The sequence below is a fragment of the Gigantopelta aegis genome, chromosome 9 (genome assembly GCF_016097555.1).
Source record: "Gigantopelta aegis isolate Gae_Host chromosome 9, Gae_host_genome, whole genome shotgun sequence".
In the NCBI taxonomy this organism is placed as follows: Eukaryota; Metazoa; Mollusca; class Gastropoda; order Neomphalida; family Peltospiridae; genus Gigantopelta; species Gigantopelta aegis.
The window spans coordinates 84,489,594-84,513,404 of NC_054707.1; the positions used below are offsets into that span (position 1 = coordinate 84,489,594).

The following is a 23,811-nucleotide window of genomic DNA, read 5'->3' on the forward strand; positions in this document are numbered from 1 at the left end:
AACATTTTCCACTCGATCGGCGATGTGTAGGTGATGTTTGGCACATGGATTATACAACCTGTTTTCCTGGCGTCTTGTCAAGTGGACTGGTCTGTGCTAAACTCTTCCACATCGCGGTATATATTCAATAGCGTACAGCCAGCGGCCATATCGATTGTTGGAACCATCCCGTATTGTTTCCACTGCCGGAAAGACGATCGGAAACACGTTTAAATGATGCTACAGAGGTAAGCGGAAGACTAGAGAGGAAACCAGTAGTGTGGACTGTCAGACACAAGGGGAACACAAAATCAGCGAGAAAACAATAAGGATATAAAAGAAAAGACATTTTTAAAACACGACTGGCAAACCACAAGAAGAAAGAAGAAAAGAGAGATTGCTTGGCGAAAAAGGAAAAAGGAAAAGAAAGAAAACTAACAAAAGACCGTTCAAAGACAATTTAGGAAAAGAGGAAAGGAATTCATCCATACGGGAAAAGACGAAAAAGAAAGGAAGGAAAGAAGAGCGAAGCTAAAAACGAAAAGGAGAAGTAAGAAGAAAGGAAAGCAACCTAAACGAGGTAAATAAAAACATTCCACCATTCTAGTGCACGGGGCCGGTAAGCCAAAGAGGTAAATAAAAACATTCCACAGGGCACGGGGCCGGTAAGTCAAAGAGGTAAATAAAAACATTCCACCATTCTAGTCACCATTCTAGTGCATGAGGCCGGTAAGTCAAAGAGGTAAATAGACAGAAACACCATTCTAGTGCATGAGGCCGGTAAGTCAAAGAGGGCCGGTAAGTCAAAGAGGTAGATAGATAGAAACACCATTCTAGTGCTGAGTAAGTCAAAGAGGTCGAGACAGAAACACCATTCTAGTGCATGAGGCCGGTAAGTCAAAGAGGTAGATAGATAGAAACACCATTCTAGTGCATGAGGCCGGTAAGTCAAAGAGGTCGATAGACAGAAACACCATTCTATCGCATGAGGCCGGTAAGTCAAAGAGGTCGATAGACAGAAACACCATTCTAGTGCATGAGGTCGGTAAGTCAAAGAGGTAGATAGACAAAAACACCATTCTAGTGCATGAGGCCGGTAAGTCAAAGAGGTAGATAGACAGAAACACCATTCTATCGCATGAGGCCGGTAAGTCAAAGAGGTCGATAGACAGAAACACCATTCTAGTGCATGAGGTCAAAGAGGTCGATAGATAGAAACACCATTCTAGTGCATGAGGCCGGTAAATCAAAGAGGTCGATAGATAGCATGATGGCCGGTAAGTCAAAGAGGTCGATAGATAGAAACACCATTCTAGTGCATGAGGCCAAAGAGTAGAGAAACACCATTCAAAGAGAGGTCGATAGAGGTTGAGAAACACCATTCTAGTGCATGAGGCCGGTAAGTCAAAGAGGTAGATAGACAGAAACACCATTCTGAGGCCGGTAAGCATGAGGCCGGTAAGTCAAAGAGGTCGATAGATAGAAACACCATTCTAGTGCATGAGGCCGGTAAGTCAAAGAGGTCGATAGATAGAAACACCATTCTAGTGCATGAGGCCGGTAAGTCAAAGAGGTAGATAGAAACAGAAACACCATAGACAGAAACACCATCTAGTGCATGAGGCCGGTAAGTCAAAGAGGTGCGATAGACAGAAACACACCATTCTAGTGCATGAGGCCGGTAAGTCAAAGAGGTAGATAGACAGAAACACCATTCTAGCATGCATGAGGCCGGTAAGTCAAAGAGGTCGATAGACAGAAACACCATTCTAGTGCATGAGGCCGGTAAGTCAAAGAGGTCGATAGACAGAAACACCATTCTAGTGCATGAGGCCGGTAAGTCAAAGAGGTCGATAGAAACAGAAAAGTCACACCATTCTAGTGCATGAGGCCGGTAAGTCAAAGAGGTATAGATCACCATTCTAGTGCATGAGGCCGGTAAGTCAAAGAGGTCGATAGACAGAAACACCATTCTAGTGCATGAGGCCGGTAAGTCAAAGAGGTCGATAGATAGATGAGAAACACCATTCTAGTGCATGAGAGGCCGGTAAGTCAAAGAGGTCGATAGACAGAAACACCATTCTAGTGCATGAGGCCGGTAAGTCAAAGAGGTCGATAGACAGAAACACCATTCTAGTGCATGAGGCCGGTAAGTCAAAGAGGTAGATAGATACCATTCTAGATGAGGCCGGTAAGAAACACCACCATTCTAGTGCATGAGGCCGGTAAGTCAAAGAGGTAGATAGACAGAAACACCATTCTAGTGCATGAGGCCGGTAAGTCAAAGAGGTCGAGATAGACAGAAACACCATTCTAGTGCATGAGGCCGGTAAGTCAAAGAGGTCGATAGACAGAAACACCATTCTAGTGCATGAGGCCGGTAAGTCAAAGAGGTCGATAGACAGAAACACCATTCTAGTGCATGAGGCCGGTAAGTCAAAGAGGTCGATAGACAGAAACACCATTCTAGTGCATGAGGCCGGTAAGTCAAAGAGGTCGATAGACAGAAACACCATTCTAGTGCATGAGGCCGGTAAGTCAAAGAGGTAGATAGACAGAAACACCATTCTAGTGCATGAGGCCGGTAAGTCAAAGAGGTCGATAGACAGAAACACCATTCTAGTGCATGAGGCCGGTAAGTCAAAGAGGTAGACAGATAGATGAGGCCGGTAGAAACACAGAAACACCATTCTAGTGCATGAGGCCGGTAAGTCAAAGAGGTAGATAGACAGAAACACCATTCTAGTGCATGAGGCCGGTAAGTCAAAGAGGTCGATAGATAGAAACACCATTCTAGTGCATGAGGCCGGTAAGTCAAAGAGGTCGACATAAAGAGGTCGATAGATAGAAACACCATTCTAGTGCATGAGGCCGGTAAGTCAAAGAGGTCGATAGACAGAAACACCATTCTAGTGCATTCTATATAGTGAAACACCATTCTAGTGCATGAGGCCGGTAAGTCAAAGAGGTCGATAGATAGAAACACCATTCTAGTGCATGAGGCCGGTAAGTCAAAGAGGTAGATAGACAGAAACACCATTCTAGTGCATGAGGCCGGTAAGTCAAAGAGGTAGATAGACAGAAACACCATTCTAGTGCATGAGGCCGGTAAGTCAAAGAGGTCGATAGACAGAAACACCATTCTAGTGCATGAGGCCGGTAAGTCAAAGAGGTAGATAGAAGAAACACCATTCTAGTGCATGAGGCCGGTAAGTCAAAGAGGTCGATAGACAGAAACACCATTCTAGTGCATGAGGCCGGTAAGTCAAAGAAGGTCAACCATTCTAGTGCATGAGGCCGGTAAGACAAAGAGGTAATAGATAGAAACACCATTCTAGTGCATGAGGCCGGTAAGTCAAAGAGGTCGATAGACAGAAACACCATTCTAGTGCATGAGGCCGGTAAGTCAAAGAGGTCGATAGACAGAAACACCATTCTAGATGAGGCCGGTAAGTCAAAGAGGTAGATAGACCCATTCTAGTGCATGAGGCCGGTAAGTCAAAGAGGTAGATAGACAGAAACACCATTCTAGTGCATGAGGCCGGTAAGTCAAAGAGGTAGATAGACAGAAACACCATTCTAGTGCATGAGGCCGGTAAGTCAAAGAGGTAGATAGACAGAAACACCATTCTAGTGCATGAGGCCGGTAAGTCAAAGAGGTAGATAGACAGAAACACCATTCTAGTGCATGAGGCCGGTAAGTCAAAGAGGTCGATAGACAGAAACACCATTCTAGTGCATGAGGCCGGTAAGTCAAAGAGGTCGATAGATAGAAACACCATTCTAGTGCATGAGGCCGGTAAGTCAAAGAGGTCGATAGATAGAAACACCATTCTAGTGCATGAGGCCGGTAAGTCAAAGAGGTAGATAGATAGAAACACCATTCTAGTGCATGAGGCCGGTAAGTCAAAGAGGTAGATAGATAGAAACACCATTCTAGTGCATGAGGCCGGTAAGTCAAAGAGGTAGATAGATAGAAACACCATTCTAGTGCATGAGGCCGGTAAGTCAAAGAGGTCGATAGACAGAAACACCATTCTAGTGCATGAGGCCGGTAAGTCAAAGAGGTCGATAGACAGAAACACCATTCTAGTGCATGAGGCCGGTAAGTCAAAGAGGTCGATAGACAGAAACACCATTCTAGTGCATGAGGCCGGTAAGTCAGAGGTAAATAAAAACATCCCACCATTCTAGTGCATGAGGCCAGTAAGACAAAGAGGTAGATAGACAGAAACACCATTCTAGTGCATAGATCAGAGGTCATAGACACACCATTCTAGTGCATGAGGCCGGTAAGTCAAAGAGGTAGATAGACAGAAACACCATTCTAGTGCATGAGGCCGGTAAGTCAAAGAGGTCGATAGACAGAAACACCATTCTAGTGCATGAGGCCGGTAAGTCAAAGAGGTCGATAGACAGAAACACCATTCTAGTGCATGAGGCCGGTAAGTCAAAGAGATCGATAGACAGAAACACCATTCTAGTGCATGAGGTTGGTAAGTCAAAGAGGTAGATAGACAGAAACACCATTCTAGTGCATGAGGCCGGTAAGTCAAAGAGGTAGATAGAGAGAAACACCATTCTATCGCATGAGGCCGGTAAGTCAAAGAGGTCGATAGACAGAAACACCATTCTAGTGCATGAGGCCGGTAAGTCAAAGAGGTCGATAGACAGAAACACCATTCTAGTGCATGAGGCCGGTAAGTCAAAGAGGTCGATAAGAGGTCGAAGAGGTCTAGTGCATAGACAGAAACACCATTCTAGTGCATGAGGCCGGTAAGTCAAAGAGGTAGATAGACAGAAACACCATTCTAGTGCATGAGGTCGGTAAGTCAAAGAGGTAGATAGACAGAAACACCATTCTAGTGCATGAGGCCGGTAAGTCAAAGAGGTCGATAGACAGAAACACCATTCTATCGCATGAGGCCGGTAAGTCAAAGAGGTCGATAGACAGAAACACCATTCTAGTGCATGAGGCCGGTAAGTCAAAGAGGTCGATAGATAGAGGTCGATAGATAGAAACACCATTCTAGTGCATGAGGCCGGTAAGTCAAAGAGGTCGATAGACAGAAACACCATTCTAGTGCATGAGGTCGGTAAGTCAAAGAGGTAGATAGACAGAAACACCATTCTAGTGCATGAGGCCGGTAAGTCAAAGAGGTAGATAGACAGAAACACCATTCTAGTGCATGAGGCCGGTAAGTCAAAGAGGTCGATAGACAGAAACACCATTCTAGTGCATGAGGCCAGTAAGTCAAAGAGGTCGATAGATAGAGGTCGATAGATAGAAACACTATTCTAGTGCATGAGGCCGGTAAGTCAAAGAGGTCGATAGATAGAAACACCATTCTAGTGCATGAGGCCGGTAAATCAATGAGATACATATATAGAAACACCATTCTAGTGCATGAGGCCGGTAAGTCAAAGAGGTCGATAGATAGAAACACCATTCTAGTGCATGAGGCCGGTTAATCAAAGAGATAGATAGACAGAAACACCATTCTATTGCATGAGGCCGGTAAGTCAGAGGTAAATAAAAACATCCCACCATTGTAGTGCATGAGGCCGGTAAATCAAAGAGGTTGATAGACAGAAACACCATTCTAGTGCATGAGGCCGGTAAGTCAAAGAGGTAGATAGACAGAAACACCATTCTAGTGCATGAGGCCGGTAAGTCAAAGAGGTCGATAGACAGAAACACCATTCTATCGCATGAGGCCGGTAAGTCAAAGAGGTCGATAGACAGAAACACCATTCTAGTGCATGAGGTCGGTAAGTCAAAGAAGTCGATAGACAGAAACCCCATTCTAGCGCATGAGGCCTGTAAATCAAAGAGGTAGATAGAGAGAAACACCATTCTAGTGCATGAGGCCGGTAAGTCAAAGAGGTAGATAGATAGAAACACCATTCTAGTGCATGAGGCCGGTAAGTCAAAGAGGTAGATAGATAGAAACACCATTCTAGTGCATGAGGCCGGTAAGTCAAAGAGGTAGATAGATAGAAACACCATTCTAGTGCATGAGGCCGGTAAGTCAAAGAGGTCGATAGATAGAAACACCATTCTAGTGCATGAGGCCGGTAAATCAAAGAGGTCGATAGACAGAAACACCATTCTAGTGTATGAGGTCGGCAAGTCAAAGAGGTCGATAGACAGAAACACCATTCTAGTGCATGAGGCCGGTAAGTAAGTCAAAGAGGTAGATAGACAGAAACACCATTCTAGTGCATGAGGTCGGTAAGTCAAAGAGGTCGATAGACAGAAACACCATTCTAGTGCATGAGGCCGGTAAGTCAAAGAGGTAGATAGACAGAAACACCATTCTAGTGCATGAGGCCGGTAAGTCAAAGAGGTAAAACCTTTCTAGATAGACAGAAACACCATTCTAGTGCATGAGGTATCCGTGTCAATCGTTTGGGTGGATTAGATCCATTTTAATAATATACAAAGTAAATTTCATACTAACTGGAAATGAGTATCATAAATCGATAGACACATGCACTAACACCATTCTAGTGCATGAGGCACAAAGCCTATGCATAAAGTATCGTATAACCAACTAGCTTACAGTTTTATCAGCACACTTCCTTTTGCCCGAGGAAGCGCAAATAAAAGATCCCTTGCTGTTAATCGGAAGAGTATGGTAGCCCATGTAGTGGCGACAGCGGGTTTCCTCTCAAAATCTGTGGTCCTTAACCATATGTGTGACGCCATATAACCGTAAATAAAATGTGTTGAGTGCGTCGTTAAATAAAACATTTCTTTCTAGTCATATCATGGATTGGGTGATAAAGCTGATATGTAATAGTCATATCATGAATTAGGTGATAAAGCTGATATGTAATAGTTATAGCATAGATGAGATGATAAAGCAGATATGTAATAGTTATAGCATGGATTATGTGATAAAGCTTATATGTAATAGATATAGCATAGATGAGATGATAAAGCAGATATGTAATAGTTATAGGATGGATTAGGTGATAAAGCTTATATGTAATAGTTATAGCATAGATGAGATGATAAAGCAGATATGTAATAGTTGTAGCATGGATTAGGTGATAAAGCGTATATGTAATAAATATAGTATGAATTTGATGATATATAGAATATCAGTTTACTATGTTTTGATATCGTGGTTATTTGGCGAGGTTTAGATAACGGTGTAAAAGACGAGCTTCAGCGAACCTGTTACACCGTTATCGAACCGAGCCAAATAAGCACGATATCAAAACGTAGTAACCTGATGTTTTTGTATCATGCAACAACCTCTTTCAAGTTATATTTTTGTATCATGCAACCTCTTTCAAGTTATAGTTTTATAACATGTTTCAGCGGTATAGAAACTGTTAGTTTGATCATGTAAAAACTACTTCCGGAAGTCGGACAACAGCAGACGCCCGAAAGCATCTTGGGAATGGCATAGCCAGCCTAAAAGTTATGTGTTTCCAAATTGTAAATAAAATACTTTGATTATATTTCAATTTGTTTTACTTTTTTTCTGTGAAAACTGAAGTTTATGTGTGACCTGAAGAAGATCTGCTAGTAACTGTGACACCAGACGCTGTCCCAATGTAAACATTATTTGCAGGAAGCTACTTGCTTTTTTGTTTCAAAATGTTTAATTCAAAACGCTGGCTAGTTCCGAATGGGAGCGAATAATGGAGAATTGACCAAATAAGAGGTAATTTGGTGTTACAGGAAGTGTAAATGTTATATTTATTTATGCAGTTCAACAATTATTGCTGTAAATGGATGTTTGAAAAATGAGAACACGATCTACCTGATTTCCTAGTGACATGATAACACTTCGAATTATCAGTAGGGGTTATCAGGTCAATAGGAGGCATGGTTGCATGATAAAAAGCTGATTTGTAATAGTTGTAGCATGCTTTTGGTGATAAAGCTGATATGTAATAGTTATAGCATGAATTAGATCCTAGAGCTGATATGTAATAGTTATAGCATGGATTTGGTGATAAAGCTGATATGTAATAGTTATAGCATGGATTTGGTGATGAAGCTGATATGTAATAGTTATAGCATGGATTTGGTGAGCTGACAGAGCTACAATTCAACTTTGTAACAATACAATTTATTTTTTATACATTATTTCACGTCCTGTACAGTCAGCTCAAGTTACTGTTAATCTGACGCCTGCCACCTGTTAATTAACGTGATCTCGACCTAAGTAACGCCCTGCCCATCCGACCAATCAGTGTCACGGCAAATATCATATTTCACGAGCAATAAAACCATGTTTTGTTTAACGACACCACTTGAGCACATTGATTTATTAATCATCGGCTATTGGATGTCAAACATATGGTCATTTTGACACAGTCATAGAGAAGAAACCCGCTATATTTTTTCATTAGTAGCGATGGATCTTTTATATGCATCACACCACAGACAGGATAGCACTGTAGAGTGGCACTGGCTGGAATGAGAAATAACCCAATGGGCCCACCGACGGGAATCGATCCCGAACCGACCGCGCATTAGGGGGAATTTTTCCAGTGGGCTACGCCCCGTCCCTCACGAGCAATCACAGACACAATGTATTTCAAATGTTCAGACGGATCCGGCTTCTCAAGATCTGTATTTCAGCACAGCACTACACCTTCAACGTCTATCGACTGTCAATCTAGGGGTTTTCTTGACGGGATGCAACCCATCTCGTCCCTTTAAGCTGTGCACCCAAACGGCCTTAACGAGGCCACTCGCGTGGACATATCGATCGGACTTTAAACGTTTAGATCTGCGTTCAAAATTTTATGTCGAAATTACTTCTTTTTTGTAATATTATTAAATAGTCCGATCCTCTCTTCTTTCTCTTATTTAATTTTGGACTGTCCTTCTAAAATGCTCCAAATTATATAAATATTCGGCCGAGCAGTCAATTCTTTTTTATTTTTGGCTTGTAACCTTTTTCTTTTTTTATTTATTCTATTAACGTTTTTACTAATTGCTATTTTCAAAATTCTGCCCATTTTCAACCCCCCCCCCCCCCCATCCCGAGTCAGGCCACCGATCTTATCGGAGGTCGGACTCGGGATGGGCGTGTTCGAAACCCTAGTGGTATATGGGCACGTTAAACTAGTTATCATCATCATCATCATCATCATCATCATCAAATGTTGTCTTCAGTATCGCAGCCAGACTCGCCACGTGCATACGTGTTTATATGAACGGCAGACTCCCGGAAAACAGGTTCTCCCCACAGCCTTGACGTGCTCTGACAAAACACAAACCTGTGGAACCACCCAGTGGCATTTCTATAACCAAGAGTTTTATTTAATAACTTTAACTTGTTGTTACATGTTGGAGTTGGAAACACCCTATAATGACTTATGTTGTTCATTAGTTGAAATACGTCAAAAAGGAAAAAGAAGTAAACCTACAAAGTATTTCTACTTAAATACAGTTAACGAATCAAAACCATGCTATAAAACATTTTGTATTTTGGGCCTGTGAGAGAGAGTCTGGACTATCCGGTCGGAAAGGTAGGTGGTAGGAAATAGGACCTTTTAGGCTTTGAGTTAGGCATTGCACAGGCTCTCGTCTCGTCTCTCTCTCTCTCTCTCTCTCTCTCTCTCTCTCTCTCTCTCTCTCTCTCTGTTTTACACACATGCTCATGGTGCATATGTTTGTTTTTATTTTTAATAATAACAGTAACATTTTAGTGGAAATATTTCATTTAAATATTAAATTTTATAATGCAAATAAGTAATAATTAAATATTGGTCCATGAAGGGATGCGTGGCCGGGCTTGTTTCATAATTAGGTTTGGCAGGTTGAATATTGGCCTAGTTTCTCGTCCCTTACATGTACCTTACGTATTTATTTTAACTGTTAAAATTTAATTAGGTGACAAAGTCCATAAAAACGATCCCTTGCTACATTTGGAAACATGTAGCGGGTTTCATCTGATGACTACGTAACTCTTCAGAATGGGATCTATCACCAACTTTCCGACAGGTGACGTTCGTGCACTATTCACAATTCCGGCTCCTAATTTTGTATTGCCGTAACGCACCGATCGGTATATCCACTTTATTATTCCCGGCCTAATTATGACCATTATGTGACTGAATCGTAAAACGGCTAATACTTAAAAAAAAAAAATAAGAAAAAAATCCACAGTTGGTGGTACAAAAAAAAAAAAAAAAACCCAACAACAAACAAAGAAGAAAAATAAGGTTTACGTACTCGCTGCCAATTCGTGGGTTTTCCAAAACCATGTAGGCTACTCCCAACCGTTCTCACAACATTCTATCCAATATCCGCCATGCCAAAACCATTAAATGTGTACATATTTGACTTGAGTGTTTGTGATAAAAAATGGCAACAGCATTTGATACATGTTTAAATTGTAAAAGCCACGTTCCATTCTTCGCTGTTTACTTCCGGGTTCTAGTCAATGCATGTTATCGCGATTTAATATGCATATATGCGTGTTTAAAATCGCAAATTATTCGTTTGCAGAGTAGTGTAAATTCAACCAAATTTTTCAACATAATATTTATTTTTTAATAAATTAATTGAATGAAAAACGAAAAAACAAACCTCATCCCAACCAAAATTATTACGGTTAACACAAATGAATATTACATGTATATATATATATATATATAGGCCCTATATATATATATATATATATATATATATATATATATATATATATATATATATATATATATATATATAATTGCGGTCAATTCTTAAATAATTGAATTTTTATGCATACTTTAACAATACATAACTGAATTTATTTTGTTTAGCTTTAAATACGCCTGTAGTATTGTTTGTGTAAACTTCATTGATACTTATGTCGCGTAACAATGCGAACGTTCATTCACTATCATTTAAATCAGGTGATTTTTTTGTAAATGACGTCATTTCCTCTAGCTGCTGTGCATTTTTACGGATCGTTTAGTTATATTGGAAGGAATTGTCCTATTCGTGTTTATATTTTATGAAAGTGAACGAAGAGAACGTGTCTAACATTTATGCTGTTGGTAGAACCGTTTAATTTTCGCCAACAGCTGTAGAACATCGCTTACAAGTAAGTTACAGAAGTGAAGTTTCCTACATGTTTCTTGGGCCACCGACCGAGTCTCGTGTCATGATTAGCGAAGAGGTTGGGGTTTTTGGGTATGTGTGTGGGGTGTGGGTTTTTTTTTTTTACATCAATGCGTATATATCTACATGTCTACTCTGCTATAGCATTTTCCATTAATTTATCGTGTACATTTTTTGTAGCTTTCACGTGTGTTTTCTTCAAAATATCTAAATATGATTGCCAGAATAATCCGGCTTGATGCACAAAAGTAGTGCGAGTCGGGGGGGGGGGGGGGGGGGGGGGTAGTAGGCGTGGCTTAATTTTTTTCGGATATGAACGAACAAAAGCAAGCGCCTCTAGACCAATCAGATTGCCGTAAAGTTTATAGACGCAAAGAAAATTTAATTATATATATATATATATATATATATATATATATAAATGTAATAAAAACAAATCAATAATATACGTAAAATTACAGAAATAAATATTAAACTTTCAAATGATAAAAAATAGATAAGACATTAGAAATTATCCTAATATAGTCAACATACTCCCCTCAAAAAGTAAAAGTATTATGACTGGCATACGGCTTAACAGTCACTGCATACAATGATGGGTTTTCGCTACATTTTTCCAAAACAAAAACCCCACAAAAAAACAACACTTTTATTTTAAAAAGTAATAAATAAACTGAACAAATATTAAAATTTCCAGTTTCAGGATATTTGTGTAAGTAAATTCTGGATTATAATTTGGAAAGTATTTTATTGTTATGGTCCACATTGACACGTGACCCATATGGTTAAAATATCTTAGTACATATCAGTGATAGGTCCCACTAGGACGTCAAGTGGGACGTCACACGATGACGTCATCGATTAGCGCATTAGTTGAGTGCTATATATGTTACAGTCAATGTGTAAAACCAGGCAATCTGTAGAATGCCTGAAAATTTCAGGCAATCTGTAAAGTAACTGATTCACTCAGGCAATCTGTATATTGCCTAAATAGTTCAGGCAATATACACATTGCCTGACTTTTCAAGGTAATTTATAGACACATTGCCTGAAATGAAAGATCCACCATTCATTGACAGCAATTGTTGTAACGGTAAACACACCTAGTGACAAAATGCAATAATAGTTAAAATTATGTAATTTATTTAAAATAAAAATCTCCACAAAGACATTCTCCAAAAACAAAACACTAACGAAAAGCTTGACATCAAAGTAATTAAGATTAAAAATATTGCTTTTAATCTCACACTGTCTTAATCTGTTAATTCTATAGTTTGAAAGAATAATCGTAACAGTTAATTACCTTAAAATAGATTGGGTTTTTTCAATGGATTAGAAGCCCGTTGAACATGCATTCATGATAACTTTTGATGTTAACCTGTCTTAATCTATTAATTCTATACTTTGAAAGAATAATCTTTTAATGTTAGCATGTCTTTTAATGTTTTAATGATGTATGTGATGTATGTTTTAATACATTTATCTCCAACCGTAGCAAAAATATTCAAATTGTTTTAATGATTTGCATCTATGTATGTTTTAATGTATTTATTTCAAATCTGTAGCAAAAATATTCATGTATGTTTTAATGTATTTATCTCAAAACCGTAGCAAAAATATTCAAATTGTTTTAATGATTTGCATCTATGTATGTTTTGATGTATTTATCTCAGATCTGTAGAAAACATATTCAAATTGTTTTAATGATGTGCATCTTGTGATTAATTATCAATTATGTGTTTGGTTTAGATTTTTACTTGTTTTAATGTCTTTATCTCAAATACGTAGCGAATTAAATAATATTGCATTTTGTCACTAGTTGTGTTTACCTTTATAACAATTGCTGTCAATGAAAACTTTCATTTCAGGCAATGTGTCTAGAAATTACCTTGAAAACGACCCCCCCCCCCCCTCTCTCTCTCTCTCTCTCTCTCTCTCTCTCTCTCTCTCTCTCTCTCTCGATATATATACATATATACAGAACTTCATATACGTTGTTATCGATTCCTATTTATTGCACGAGTTAAGTATGCGCAAATATATATATATATATATATATATATATATATATATATATATATATATATATATATATATATATATATATATATATATACGACGAGACCGTGTGGCGGTAGAACGGTATGCGAAAAATAAAAGAGTTATGCCCATAATATTCCTGTTTAATTTCAGACTAGAAGACGACGACGACGACGACGAAGTGTTGCTGCCATGGACGTCGTGTTCGCTGTGAGTGGCGTCACGGGAATACTGCTGACGGTGGCAGCGTCACTCATTTGTTTCACATTCATTCGGAGACGTCAGCTTCCACCAGGACCGTGGGGCGTGCCCCTTCTCGGTTGTCTTCCCTTCTGGAAAGGCCCAGAGACCAATTCTGAATGGTACAACCAATACGGAGATATATACAGTGTGAGAATGGGATCCAGTCTGATAGTGTATCTAAACAGTATGCCGTTGGTGAACAAATATCTCAAGGATTCGGTTGATATTATCGACAGACCGCCAGGGCCTGCAGCTATTGGACAAGGTGCCTATTCTTTGTTCTTTCTTTTCATTATCTGTTTGTCTATAATTATATCAGTATCAATTTAGCTTGTTATTTATCTATCTGTCTATTTGTCTGGCTATTTGCCTGTCTTTCTGTCAATGACAGCGATAGGTAGATGTATAGATAGACTGTCTTTGTAGACAGACAGACAGACAGACAGACAATCATGCATATAATATTATAGCTATGAATATTGCACGTTAGTTCTAAGAGTAAATATATTGATCCAGGAAGTTTTAACTTTTTATTTCCAGGTATTTTATTTGGCAGTGGACAAAAATGGCGCCTCAACAGAACGCTGTGTCTTCATACGCTGTGGGGTGATAAGGCGGAACAGGCCTTTCACCGACATTTACAAAACGAGGCTACAGACTTGCTGGCGCAGTTAGAAAGGTTTTCCGAGCGGGAAATGAACCTAACCGAAACGCTTCGCCCGTGCATCGTGAATGGCCTGTGCACTCTAATCAGAGGGTCGCGCTTTTCCTACACGGATCCAGACTTTGTGTCGCTGGTGGCCCTGCTACGCGGGGCAGACGACGTGGACTTACTTTCCCTCTCGACCGCCCTGAGTGTGAAGCTGCCCAAGCTGTGGGCGCTCATCCCCCACCAGTCCCCGGACCTGGCGGAGATAACGGCGGGACTGGCGAGCGTCATTGGGAGGTGGGTGGCGGAACGCCGCCAGTCGTGCGAGAAATACTCGTCTGACAGTCTCATCGACGTGTTCCTCAACAGCGAACAGTATCAACAGATTAACTCAACAGGTAAACAGTAGCTCAATGCTAGGTAAACAGTAGATCAGTGCTAGGTAATCAGTAGATCAGTGCTACGTAACCAGTAGCTCAGTGCTAGGTAAACAGTAGATCAGTGTGAGGTAAACATTAGCTCAGTGCTAAGTAAACAGTAGATCAGTCCTAGGTAAACAGTAGATCAGTGCTAATTAAACAGTAGCTCAGTGCTAGGTACACAGTAGCTCAGTGCTAGGTACACAGTAGATAAGTGCTAGGTACACAGTAGCTCAGTGCTAATTAAACAGTAGATCAGTGCTAGGTACACAGTAGATAAGTGCAAGGTAAACAGTAGCACAGTGCTAGAACAGTAGCACAGTGCTAGGTAAACAGTAGCTCAGTGCTAGGTACGCAGTAGATAGATGCTAGGTAAACAGTAGCTCAGTGCTAGGTAAACAGTAGCTCAGTGCTAGGTAAACAGTACATAAGTGCTAGGTAAACAGTAGCTCAGTGCTAGGTAAACAGTAGATAAGTGCTAGGTAAACAGTAGCTCAGTGCTAATTAAACAGTAGATCAGTGCTAGGTACACAGTAGATTAGTGCTAAGTAAACAGTAGATCAGCGTTAGGTACACAGTAGCACAGTGCTAGGCAAACAGTAGCTCAGTGCTAGGTACACAGTATATCGGTGCTAGGTAAACAGTAGCTCAGTGCTAGGTAAACAGTAGATCAGTGCTAGGTACACAGTAGATCAGTGCTACTTAAACAGTAGATCAGTGCTAATTAAACAGTAGCTCAGTGCTAGGTACACAGTAGCTCAGTGCTAGGTAAACCGTAGATCAGTGCTAGGTAAACAGTAGCTCAGTGCTAGGTATACAGTAGCGCAGTTCTAGGTAAACAGTAGATCAGTGCTAGGTAAACAGTAGATCAGTCCAAGGTAAACAGTAGATCAGTAGCTAAACAGTAGCTCAGTGCTAAGTACACAGTAAATAAATGATAGATAAACAGTAGCTCAGTGCTAGGTACACAGTAGCTCAGTGCTAAGTAAACAATAGATCAGTGTTAGGTACTCAGTAGCACAGTGCTAGGTAAACAGTAGCTCAGTGCTAGGTAAACAGTAAATAAGTGATAGATAAACAGTAGCTCAGTGCTAGGTACACAGTAGCTCAGTGCTAAGTAAACAATAGATCAGTGTTAGGTACTCAGTAGCACAGTGCTAGGTAAACAGTAGCTCAGTGCTAGGTAAACAGTAATTCAGTGCTAGGTACGCAATAGCTCAGTGCTAAGTAAACAATAGATCAGTGTTAGGTATACAGTAGCGCAGTTCTAGGTAAACAGTAGATCAGTGCTAGGTAAACAGTAGATCAGTCGCAGGTAAACAGTAGCTCAGTGCTGGGGAAACAGTACATCAGTGCAAGTTAAACAGTAATTAAATGGGTAAACAGTAATTCATTGCCAGGTAAACAGTAATTAAACGGGTAAACGGTAGTTCATTGCTTGGTAAACAGTAGATCAATGCCAGGTAAGCAGTAATTAAACGGGTAAACAGTAGTTCAGTGCTAATTAAACAGTAGCTCAGTGCAAGGTAAACAGTAGCTCAGTGCTGGGGAAACAGTAGCTCAGTGCCAGGTAAACAGTAGCTCAGTGCCGGGTAAACAGTAGCTCAGTGCCAGGTAAACAGTAGCTCAGTGCTGGGGAAACAGTAGCTCAGTGCTAGGTAAACAGTAGCTCAGTGCTGGGGAAACAGTAGATCAGTGCAAGTTAAACAGTAGATCAGTAGGTAAACAATAGCTCAGTTCTAGGTACACAGTAGATCAGCTCTAGGTAAACAGTAGCTCAGTGTTAGGTAAACAGTAGCTCAGTGCTAGGTACACAGTAGATCAGTAGGTAAACAATAGCTCAGTTCTAAGTACACAGTAGATCAGCTCTAGGTAAACAGTAGCTCAGTGCTAGGAAAACAGTAGCTCAGTGCTAGGTACACAGTAGATCAGGTCTAGGTAAACAGTAGTTCAATGCTAATTAAACAGTAGCTCAGTGCTGGGGAAACAGTTGCTCAGTGCCAGGTAAACGGTTGCTCAGTGCCAGTTAAACAGTAGTTCATTGCTAGGTAAACAGTAGATCAGTGCCAGGTAAACAGTAATTAAACGGGTAAACAGTAGTTCAATGCTAATTAAACAGTAGCTCAGTGCTGGGGAAACAGTTGCTCAGTGCCAGGTAAACGGTTGCTCAGTGCCAGTTAAACAGTAGCTCAGTGCTAGGTACACAGTAGATCAGGGCTAGGTACACAGTAGACCAGTAGGTAAGCAATAGCTCAGTTCTAGGTACACAGAAGATCAGTTCTAGGTACAGAGTAGACCAGTGCTAGGTACACAGTAGACCAGTGCTAGGTAAACAGTAGCTCAGTGCCAGGTAAACAGTAGACCAGTGCTAGGTAAACAGTAGCTCAGTGCCAGGTAAACAGTAGCTCAGTGCTGGGGAAACAGTAAATCAGTGCAAGTTAAACAGTAGATCAGTAGGTAAACAATAGCTCAGTTCTAGGTACACAGAAAATCAGTTCTAGGTACAGAGTAGACCAGTGCTAGGTACACAGTAGACCAGTGCTAGGTAAACAGTAGCTCAGTGCCAGGTAAACAGTAGACCAGTGCTAGGTAAACAGTAGCTCAGTGCAAGGTAAACAGTAGATCAGTGCTAGGTAAACAAGGTAAACAGTTGCTCAGTGCTAGGTAAACAGTTGCTCAGTGCTAGGTAAACAGTAGATCAGTGCTGGGTAAACAGTTGCTCAGTGCTAGGTAAACAAGGTAAACAGTTGCTCAGTGCTAGGTAAACAGTAGATCAGTTCTAGGTACACAGTAGATCAGTTCTAGGTAAACAGTAGCTCTGTGCCAGGTAAACAATAGCTCAGTGCTAGGTACACAGTAGATCAGTTCTAGGTAAACAGTAGCTATATGCCAGGTAAACAGTAGCTCAGTGCTAGATACACAGTAGATCAGTTCTAGGTACACAGTAGGTCAGTGCTGGGTAAATAGTAGCTCAGTTCTAGGTACACAGTAGATCAGTTCTAGGTAAACAGTAGCTCGGTGCTAGGTGCACAGTAGATCAGTGCTAGGTATACAGTAGATCAGTGCTAGGTACACAGTAGATCAGTTCTAGGTAAACAGTAGCTCTGTGCCAGGTAAACAATAGCTCAGTGCTAGGTACACAGTAGATCAGTTCTAGGTAAACACTAGCTCTATGCCAGGTAAACAGTAGCTCAGTGCTAGATATACAGTAGATCAGTTCTAGGTACACAGTAGGTCAGTGCTGGGTAAATAGCTCAGTTCTAGGTACACAGTAGATCAGTTCTAGGTAAACAGTAGCTCGGTGCTAGGTACACAGTAGATCAGTGCTAATTAAACAGTAGCTCACTGCTAGGTAAACAGTGCTCTCGCAATGCTGGGTAAACAGTAGCTCAGTGCTAGGTAAACAGTAGATCAATGCTAGGTTAACAGTAGATCAGTGCAAGGTAAACAGTAGATCGCAGTGCCAAGTACACAGTGGCTCAGTGCTAGGTAAACAGTAGCTCAGTGCTGGGTAAACAGTAGCTCAGTGCTAGGTAAACAGTAGATCAGTGCTAAGTAAACAGTAGATCAGTGCTAGGTAAACTAGTTCAGTGCTAGGTAAACATTAACTCAGTGTTAGGTAAACAGTAGCTAAATGCTAGGAAAACAGTAGCTCAGTGCTAGGTACACAGTATATCAGTGCTAGGTAAACATTAACACAGTGCTAGGTAAACAGTAGCTCAGTGCTAGGTAAACATTAGCTAGAATAGATTGCTTAAATAAAGTGTACTGAGTAATGGGATCGCATATCATGGGTAATATTTATATATTACGTTGCTGCTAGTCGAAATAAGTATGCCCATGTTGTAGTAGTGTCTCTCTTCTCTCGTCTGCAAACAGTGTTTTACAGTTATAGTTACATGAGGGGTCAGTCAGCACCATCTGGGGGGAACCAATGCTCATAGTGATGTTTGTCACGCATTACATCCCTACTGATGGAACATTTATGATAGCATTGCAGGACTCACAGCTTTCTGTGTGTAACTACCCGTTTTGTGACCCTACCCCCATTTTCACGACAGTTCTATTTTTTATAGAATGAATTGCTAACGGGTGACTATATTAAAAGCATTGTAAAATATTTGTCAGGGCATTTAGGAATACAAACATGTGAAGAATGGGAGGTAATGGATTGATGAATTCAGATATGTTACCAATATTGAAATCCTTTGTGGATTATGGTCTCATATAAAAAACAATTCTGTAACGTTACAAAATACAATTCACAGTTTTACTTTTCATTAGCAATTTAACATATAGTTTAGCACCTCAAATATTCTCTTTGATGGTTTTAATTACAGCAGAAGCTCATTTGGACATCCAGTTGTTAGTTACATCCTATAAATTATAAAGTTTTGTTGCAGGATTGTCTGTGTAATTACACATTTGATAACACTGACCTTATTTCCTGACCTTATTACCAGTGACTTACGCTCATTGTAACCCTCTCGAGATGACACGACTGACCCAAGCAGGAATTAACCTTTCTTGTGGTAGTCCCCCACTCAGGTTATCTTTTCGATAAATATTTTAACCCTGGGTTTTTATTTGAACTGTTTGTATAACTTTTCTTATGTTTGTCCCCATTCAACTTATCTTGTGATGTGATGATCCTTTTAACGCTAGGTTTCTTTATTATTTGAACTGGTGTTATACTCCTCTTGACCCCTCGATCTCAATCAGCACACCACCTCCAATGTTTACTTACGTGACCGTGCCTGCAGTATATTATTGTCGATCCTACCTAAACTGTATTATGTGTGAACAGGTCTCCTGGGAAACATTCACACGGACGCTCATCGTGTACTCTCGGATACTGTAGGTGTCCGACTGTAGCTGTGTTGTAGTCCTCAAACTGTAACCGGCCTCGGTGACGTAGTGGTTAAGCCATCGGACTACAGGCTGGTAGGTACAGGGTTCGCAGCCCGGTACCGGCTCCACCCAGAGCGAGTTCTTAAGGGCTCAGTGGGTAGGTGTAAGGCCACTACACCCTCTTCTCTCTCACTAACCACTAACAAACTAACAACTAACCCACTGTCCTGGACAGGCAGCCCAGATAGCTGAGGTGTGTGCCCAGGACAGCGTGCTTGAACCTTAATTGGATATAAGCACGAAAATAAGTTGAAATCAATCAATCAATCAAACTGTATTATGTGTGAACAGGTCCCCTGGGAAACATTCACACGGGCGCTCATCGTGTACTCTCAGATACTGTAGGTGTCCGACTGTAGCTAATAATGAGGCTAATATTGGTATATGTTCCCAGGTCTTGTTAAACCCTACAATGCTCACTAACTCGTCTATAGTCAGCTGCTATAATATGTGGTGGAAAGATAGTCGTAATGAAGTGCCTTTCGGTCGCATCTATTACAATACGCAAGTTGGTTATTGAAGTTTACAGCACGACGCAATCACTACATGCAGATGTTTTACGGTTTGTTTGTATGTTGTTTTCAGATGACGAAATGGTGCAGTCGGCGATAGACATGTTTAACTACATGTAGATGTTTTACGGTTTGTTTGTATGTTATTTTCAGATGACGAAATGGTGCAGTCGGCGATAGACATGTTTAACTACATGTAGATGTTTTACGGTATGTTTGTATGTTGTTTTCAGATGACGAAATGGTGCAGTCGGCGATAGACATGTTTAACTACATGTAGATGTTTTACGGTATGTTTGTATGTTGTTTTCAGATGACGAAATGGTGCAGTCGGCGATAGACATGTTTAACTACATGTAGATGTTTTACGGTATGTTTGTATGTTGTTTTCAGATGACGAAATGGTGCAGTCGGCGATAGACATGTTTAACGGAGGTCTGGTGGCCAGCCTGTCTGGGCTGGAGTTCCTCTTCCTGTATCTAATTCACAACCCGGATGTTCAAAGCAGGATACAGGGAGAAATTGATGATGCCATTGGTTCCGACCGGAAGCCGTCATGGGTGGACCAATCCAAACTGCCGTATACGGTAGCCACGGTAATGGAGACTCTGAGACTAGCCTGCATTACACCGAGCACGCTGCCGCACGTGGCCACGCGTGACGTCACAGTGCACGGATACAGTGTGCCAAAAGGAAGTGGAGTTGTGGCCAGCATATTTTGTCTTCATAGGCAATCGGCACAGCACGAGGATCCCGAGACGTTTAATCCCGAGAGATTTCTAAACAAGGACAGCACTCTACGGACACCCAGTGACTTCATTCCGTTTGGCGTTGGTAAGTGACAACTAGAATGTCAGAATAGAAGAAAGACTTCACTCCATTTGGCGTTGGTAAGTGACAACTAGTCTGTCAGAATAGAAGAAAGACTTCATTCCATTTGGCGTTGGTAAGTGACAATTAGAATAAAAGAAAGACTTCATTCCATTTGGCGTTGGTAAGTGACAATTAGAATAAAAGAAAGACTTCACTCCATTTTGCGTTGGTAAGTGACAACTAGTCTGTCAGAATAGAAGAAAGACTTCATTCCATTTGGCGTTGGTAAGTGACAATTAGAATAAAAGAAAGACTTCATTCCATTTGGCGTTGGTAAGTGACAATTAGAATAAAAGAAAGACTTCACTCCATTTTGCGTTGGTAAGTGACAACTAGTCTGTCAGAATAGAAGAAAGACTTCACTCCATTTGGCGTTGGTAAGTGACAATTAGAATAAAAGAAAGACTTCACTCCATTTGGCGTTGGTAAGTGACAACTAGTCTGTCAGAATAGAAGAAAGACTTCATTCCATTTGGCGTTGGTAAGTGACAATTAGAATAAAAGAAAAAGTAAAGTTTGTTTTATAAAACGACGCCACTAGAGCACATTGATTTTTTATCCTATCATCGGCTATTGGACGTCAAACATATGGTCATTCTGACACTGTTTTTAGAGGAAACCCGCTGTCGCCACATAGGCTACTCTTTTTACGACAGGCAGCAGGGGATCTTTTGTTTGCGCTTCCCACAGGCAGGATAGCACAAACCGTGGCCTTTGTTGAACCAGTTATGGATCACTGGTCGGTGCAAGTGGTTTACACCTACCCATTGAGTAGAATAAAAGAAAGACTTCACTCCATTTGGCGTTGGTAAGTGACAACTAGTCTGTCAGAGTAAAATAAAGACTTCATTCCATTTGGCTTTGGTAAGTGACAACTAGTCTGTCAGAACAGAAGAAAGACTTCACTCCATTTGGCTTTGGTAAGTGACAACTAGTCTGTCAGAATAGAAGAAAGACTTCACTCCATTTGGCGTTGGTAAGTGACAACTAGTCTGTCAGAATAAAAGAAAGACTTCATTCCATTTGGCGTTGGTAAGTGTTAGCATATGCAACATTTCAACTGTTATTTGTAGTGGTGTAACAATACACTCAAATATTCAGTGCACCGAACAGCGACCTGTATCGTAGTTGTATTCGCATTCGCGGCTGCATGAACCGAATACACGCGAATATTATAATGTAACTGCATGTCGTATGGTTAAGCATACGCCAGTCACGCTGTTTGAATTGAAATTCAACAGCAATTATTTTATATCAAAAGCAGACACGTAGGCTTACAATATATACTATTAAGACCATCATGCCAATTATTAGACTGGTGTCTGGACCACTGTTTCGCAAGTCTAAAATTGAACATACGTACATGCAACTCAGGGGCGTACCGAGCCATTTTTGATGTGGATTCCAAATTTACAGTCGAGCACCGAAGGTGCGAGTGTTGTAGGGGGGTCTGGGGGCATCAACCCCCCCCCCCCCCCCCTCCCCCCGAACATTTTTGAAACCTAGACGTCATATGGTGCACTCTGGCGACTTTAAGAACTAATTTTACACCTATAAATAAACTTTGAAATCGCAAGTTTTAATGCGCAATTTGTAAAATGTTTTTGTTTGGGGGGGGGGGGGGGGGGAATGACGTGAACGCCACTGCGTACTTGCGTACAGGCAGGTACGCGCCTGCAACTGAATAAGCAAATGCATCATAATACCATGTTTTAATTATTATGTGTGAATTTCTGACTTGTCAGCACGTTTTTGCCTATATGCATTGTATTCATGAATAAATAGTTGTATTCGTCACCTTATATTCGTGATACGTATCGTATTCGCCACCCTGTGTATTCGTTACACCTCTAGTTATTTGTGTATTTCAGCACCACGGAACTGCCCCGGCGACAGATGGTTTCACGTGTTAGCATTCCTGATCCTCACGTGGGTTCTTCAGTCGTACAGTGTGAGCCAACCACAGGGGGAGGAGTTACCGCCCTTCAAAACGAAGATGCGGATCGTGAGGCGACTCGAGCCGTATTCTCTGGTTTTAACGCCTCGGAAAACCTCGTCAAAGTTCGTCTCAGAAAACAAAAGTCAAGATATTAATTAATATTCAAACAGTTGTCGCAAATCTAATTTGTTCAGTAAACAATGGAGTTTTAATTATGTGACTAATTAAAGAAATACAATGAACGTTTGTTTTGTTTAGAACACATTGATGTCAGTGGATGTCACATCGACATTGAGACACAAACGTATTGGAGAAAATCCGCTACATCTTTTTCCATTAGCAGCAAAGTATATTTTATATACATTTTCCCACAGACAGGATAGCACATACCACGGTCTTTGATATACCAGGGCAATAACAAGAGGGGATTCTATCGTTCGACCCAAGCAGATGAGTTGTGTTGTGGGATTGTACTGGTATGTGGCCGTGATTCACTGTTACTGTTACGGGGGAGTGCTGATCGTGACGACGATATATGGTTCCAACTCCGCCTGTAAGAGTAATGCTACTTTATAGCGCATGGCAGTGAAGATGCCGAAAACCTTCCTCAGTGTCCGTAAACAGACGGGATACATACTAATATTTCAAGCAAGGAACTGTACATTTTAAAAATAAATTTTACACAAATTATTTCCAGGCGAAATGCATTTAATAACCTTTAGCTGTAATGGGTCGGCGATCATCTAAACTTTCAAATGAGACTTCGTTAGTCACTTTCAAAATGTTATCAGCAGCGTTCATTTTGAAATTTGAAACCATTTCTCAAATAGAGAATACTACCCCCCGTGTGCTCGTTGGATACAATTCATCTTACGACGCGCTGTAAGGTTTAGATTACGTTATCACCGAGTGTGTTACAACCCCCCCCCCCCTCACCCCCCACGAGAACAGGCGACGAAGAGACGTTCTCCATGACGTATACAGAACAATCCCCCCACGAGAACAGGCGACGAAGAGACGTTCTCCATGACGTATACAGAACTAACAAACACCCCCCGCACCCGCACCCGCGTACGGGCCAGAGTACTCGAGTCCACTATTTTGGACTGGTGGAAGCCCTGATACAGAATGCCTTGACATGAAAGCATGTGGAGATCTTAATA

At 40.9% G+C, this 23,811-nt stretch overlaps 1 protein-coding gene across 1 annotated transcript; it reads left to right on the forward strand.

Annotated features, from left to right (window-relative positions):
* LOC121382078 (methyl farnesoate epoxidase-like) lies at nt 1–22,890 on the forward strand. Its single transcript, XM_041511555.1, has 5 exons — nt 1–559; nt 13,256–13,610; nt 13,886–14,392; nt 20,230–20,670; nt 22,581–22,890. The coding sequence occupies exons 2-5, from the start codon at nt 13,295–13,297 to the stop codon at nt 22,805–22,807; spliced, it is 1,491 nt and encodes a 496-aa protein (XP_041367489.1). The 5' UTR covers nt 1–559; nt 13,256–13,294; the 3' UTR covers nt 22,808–22,890.
* The last annotated feature ends 921 nt before the right edge of the window (nt 22,891–23,811 follow it).

Bases quoted from the DNA above. Each gene is read 5' to 3' on its own strand.
- LOC121382078 (XM_041511555.1), top strand. From the start codon at position 13,295: ATGGACGTCGTGTTCGCTGTGAGTGGCGTCACGGGAATACTGCTGACG. The intron at 13,611-13,885 runs GTGCCTATTCTT...TTTTATTTCCAG, and splicing joins GCCTGCAGCTATTGGACAAG to GTATTTTATTTGGCAGTGGA. The intron at 20,671-22,580 runs GTAAGTGACAAC...TGTGTATTTCAG, and splicing joins CTTCATTCCGTTTGGCGTTG to CACCACGGAACTGCCCCGGC.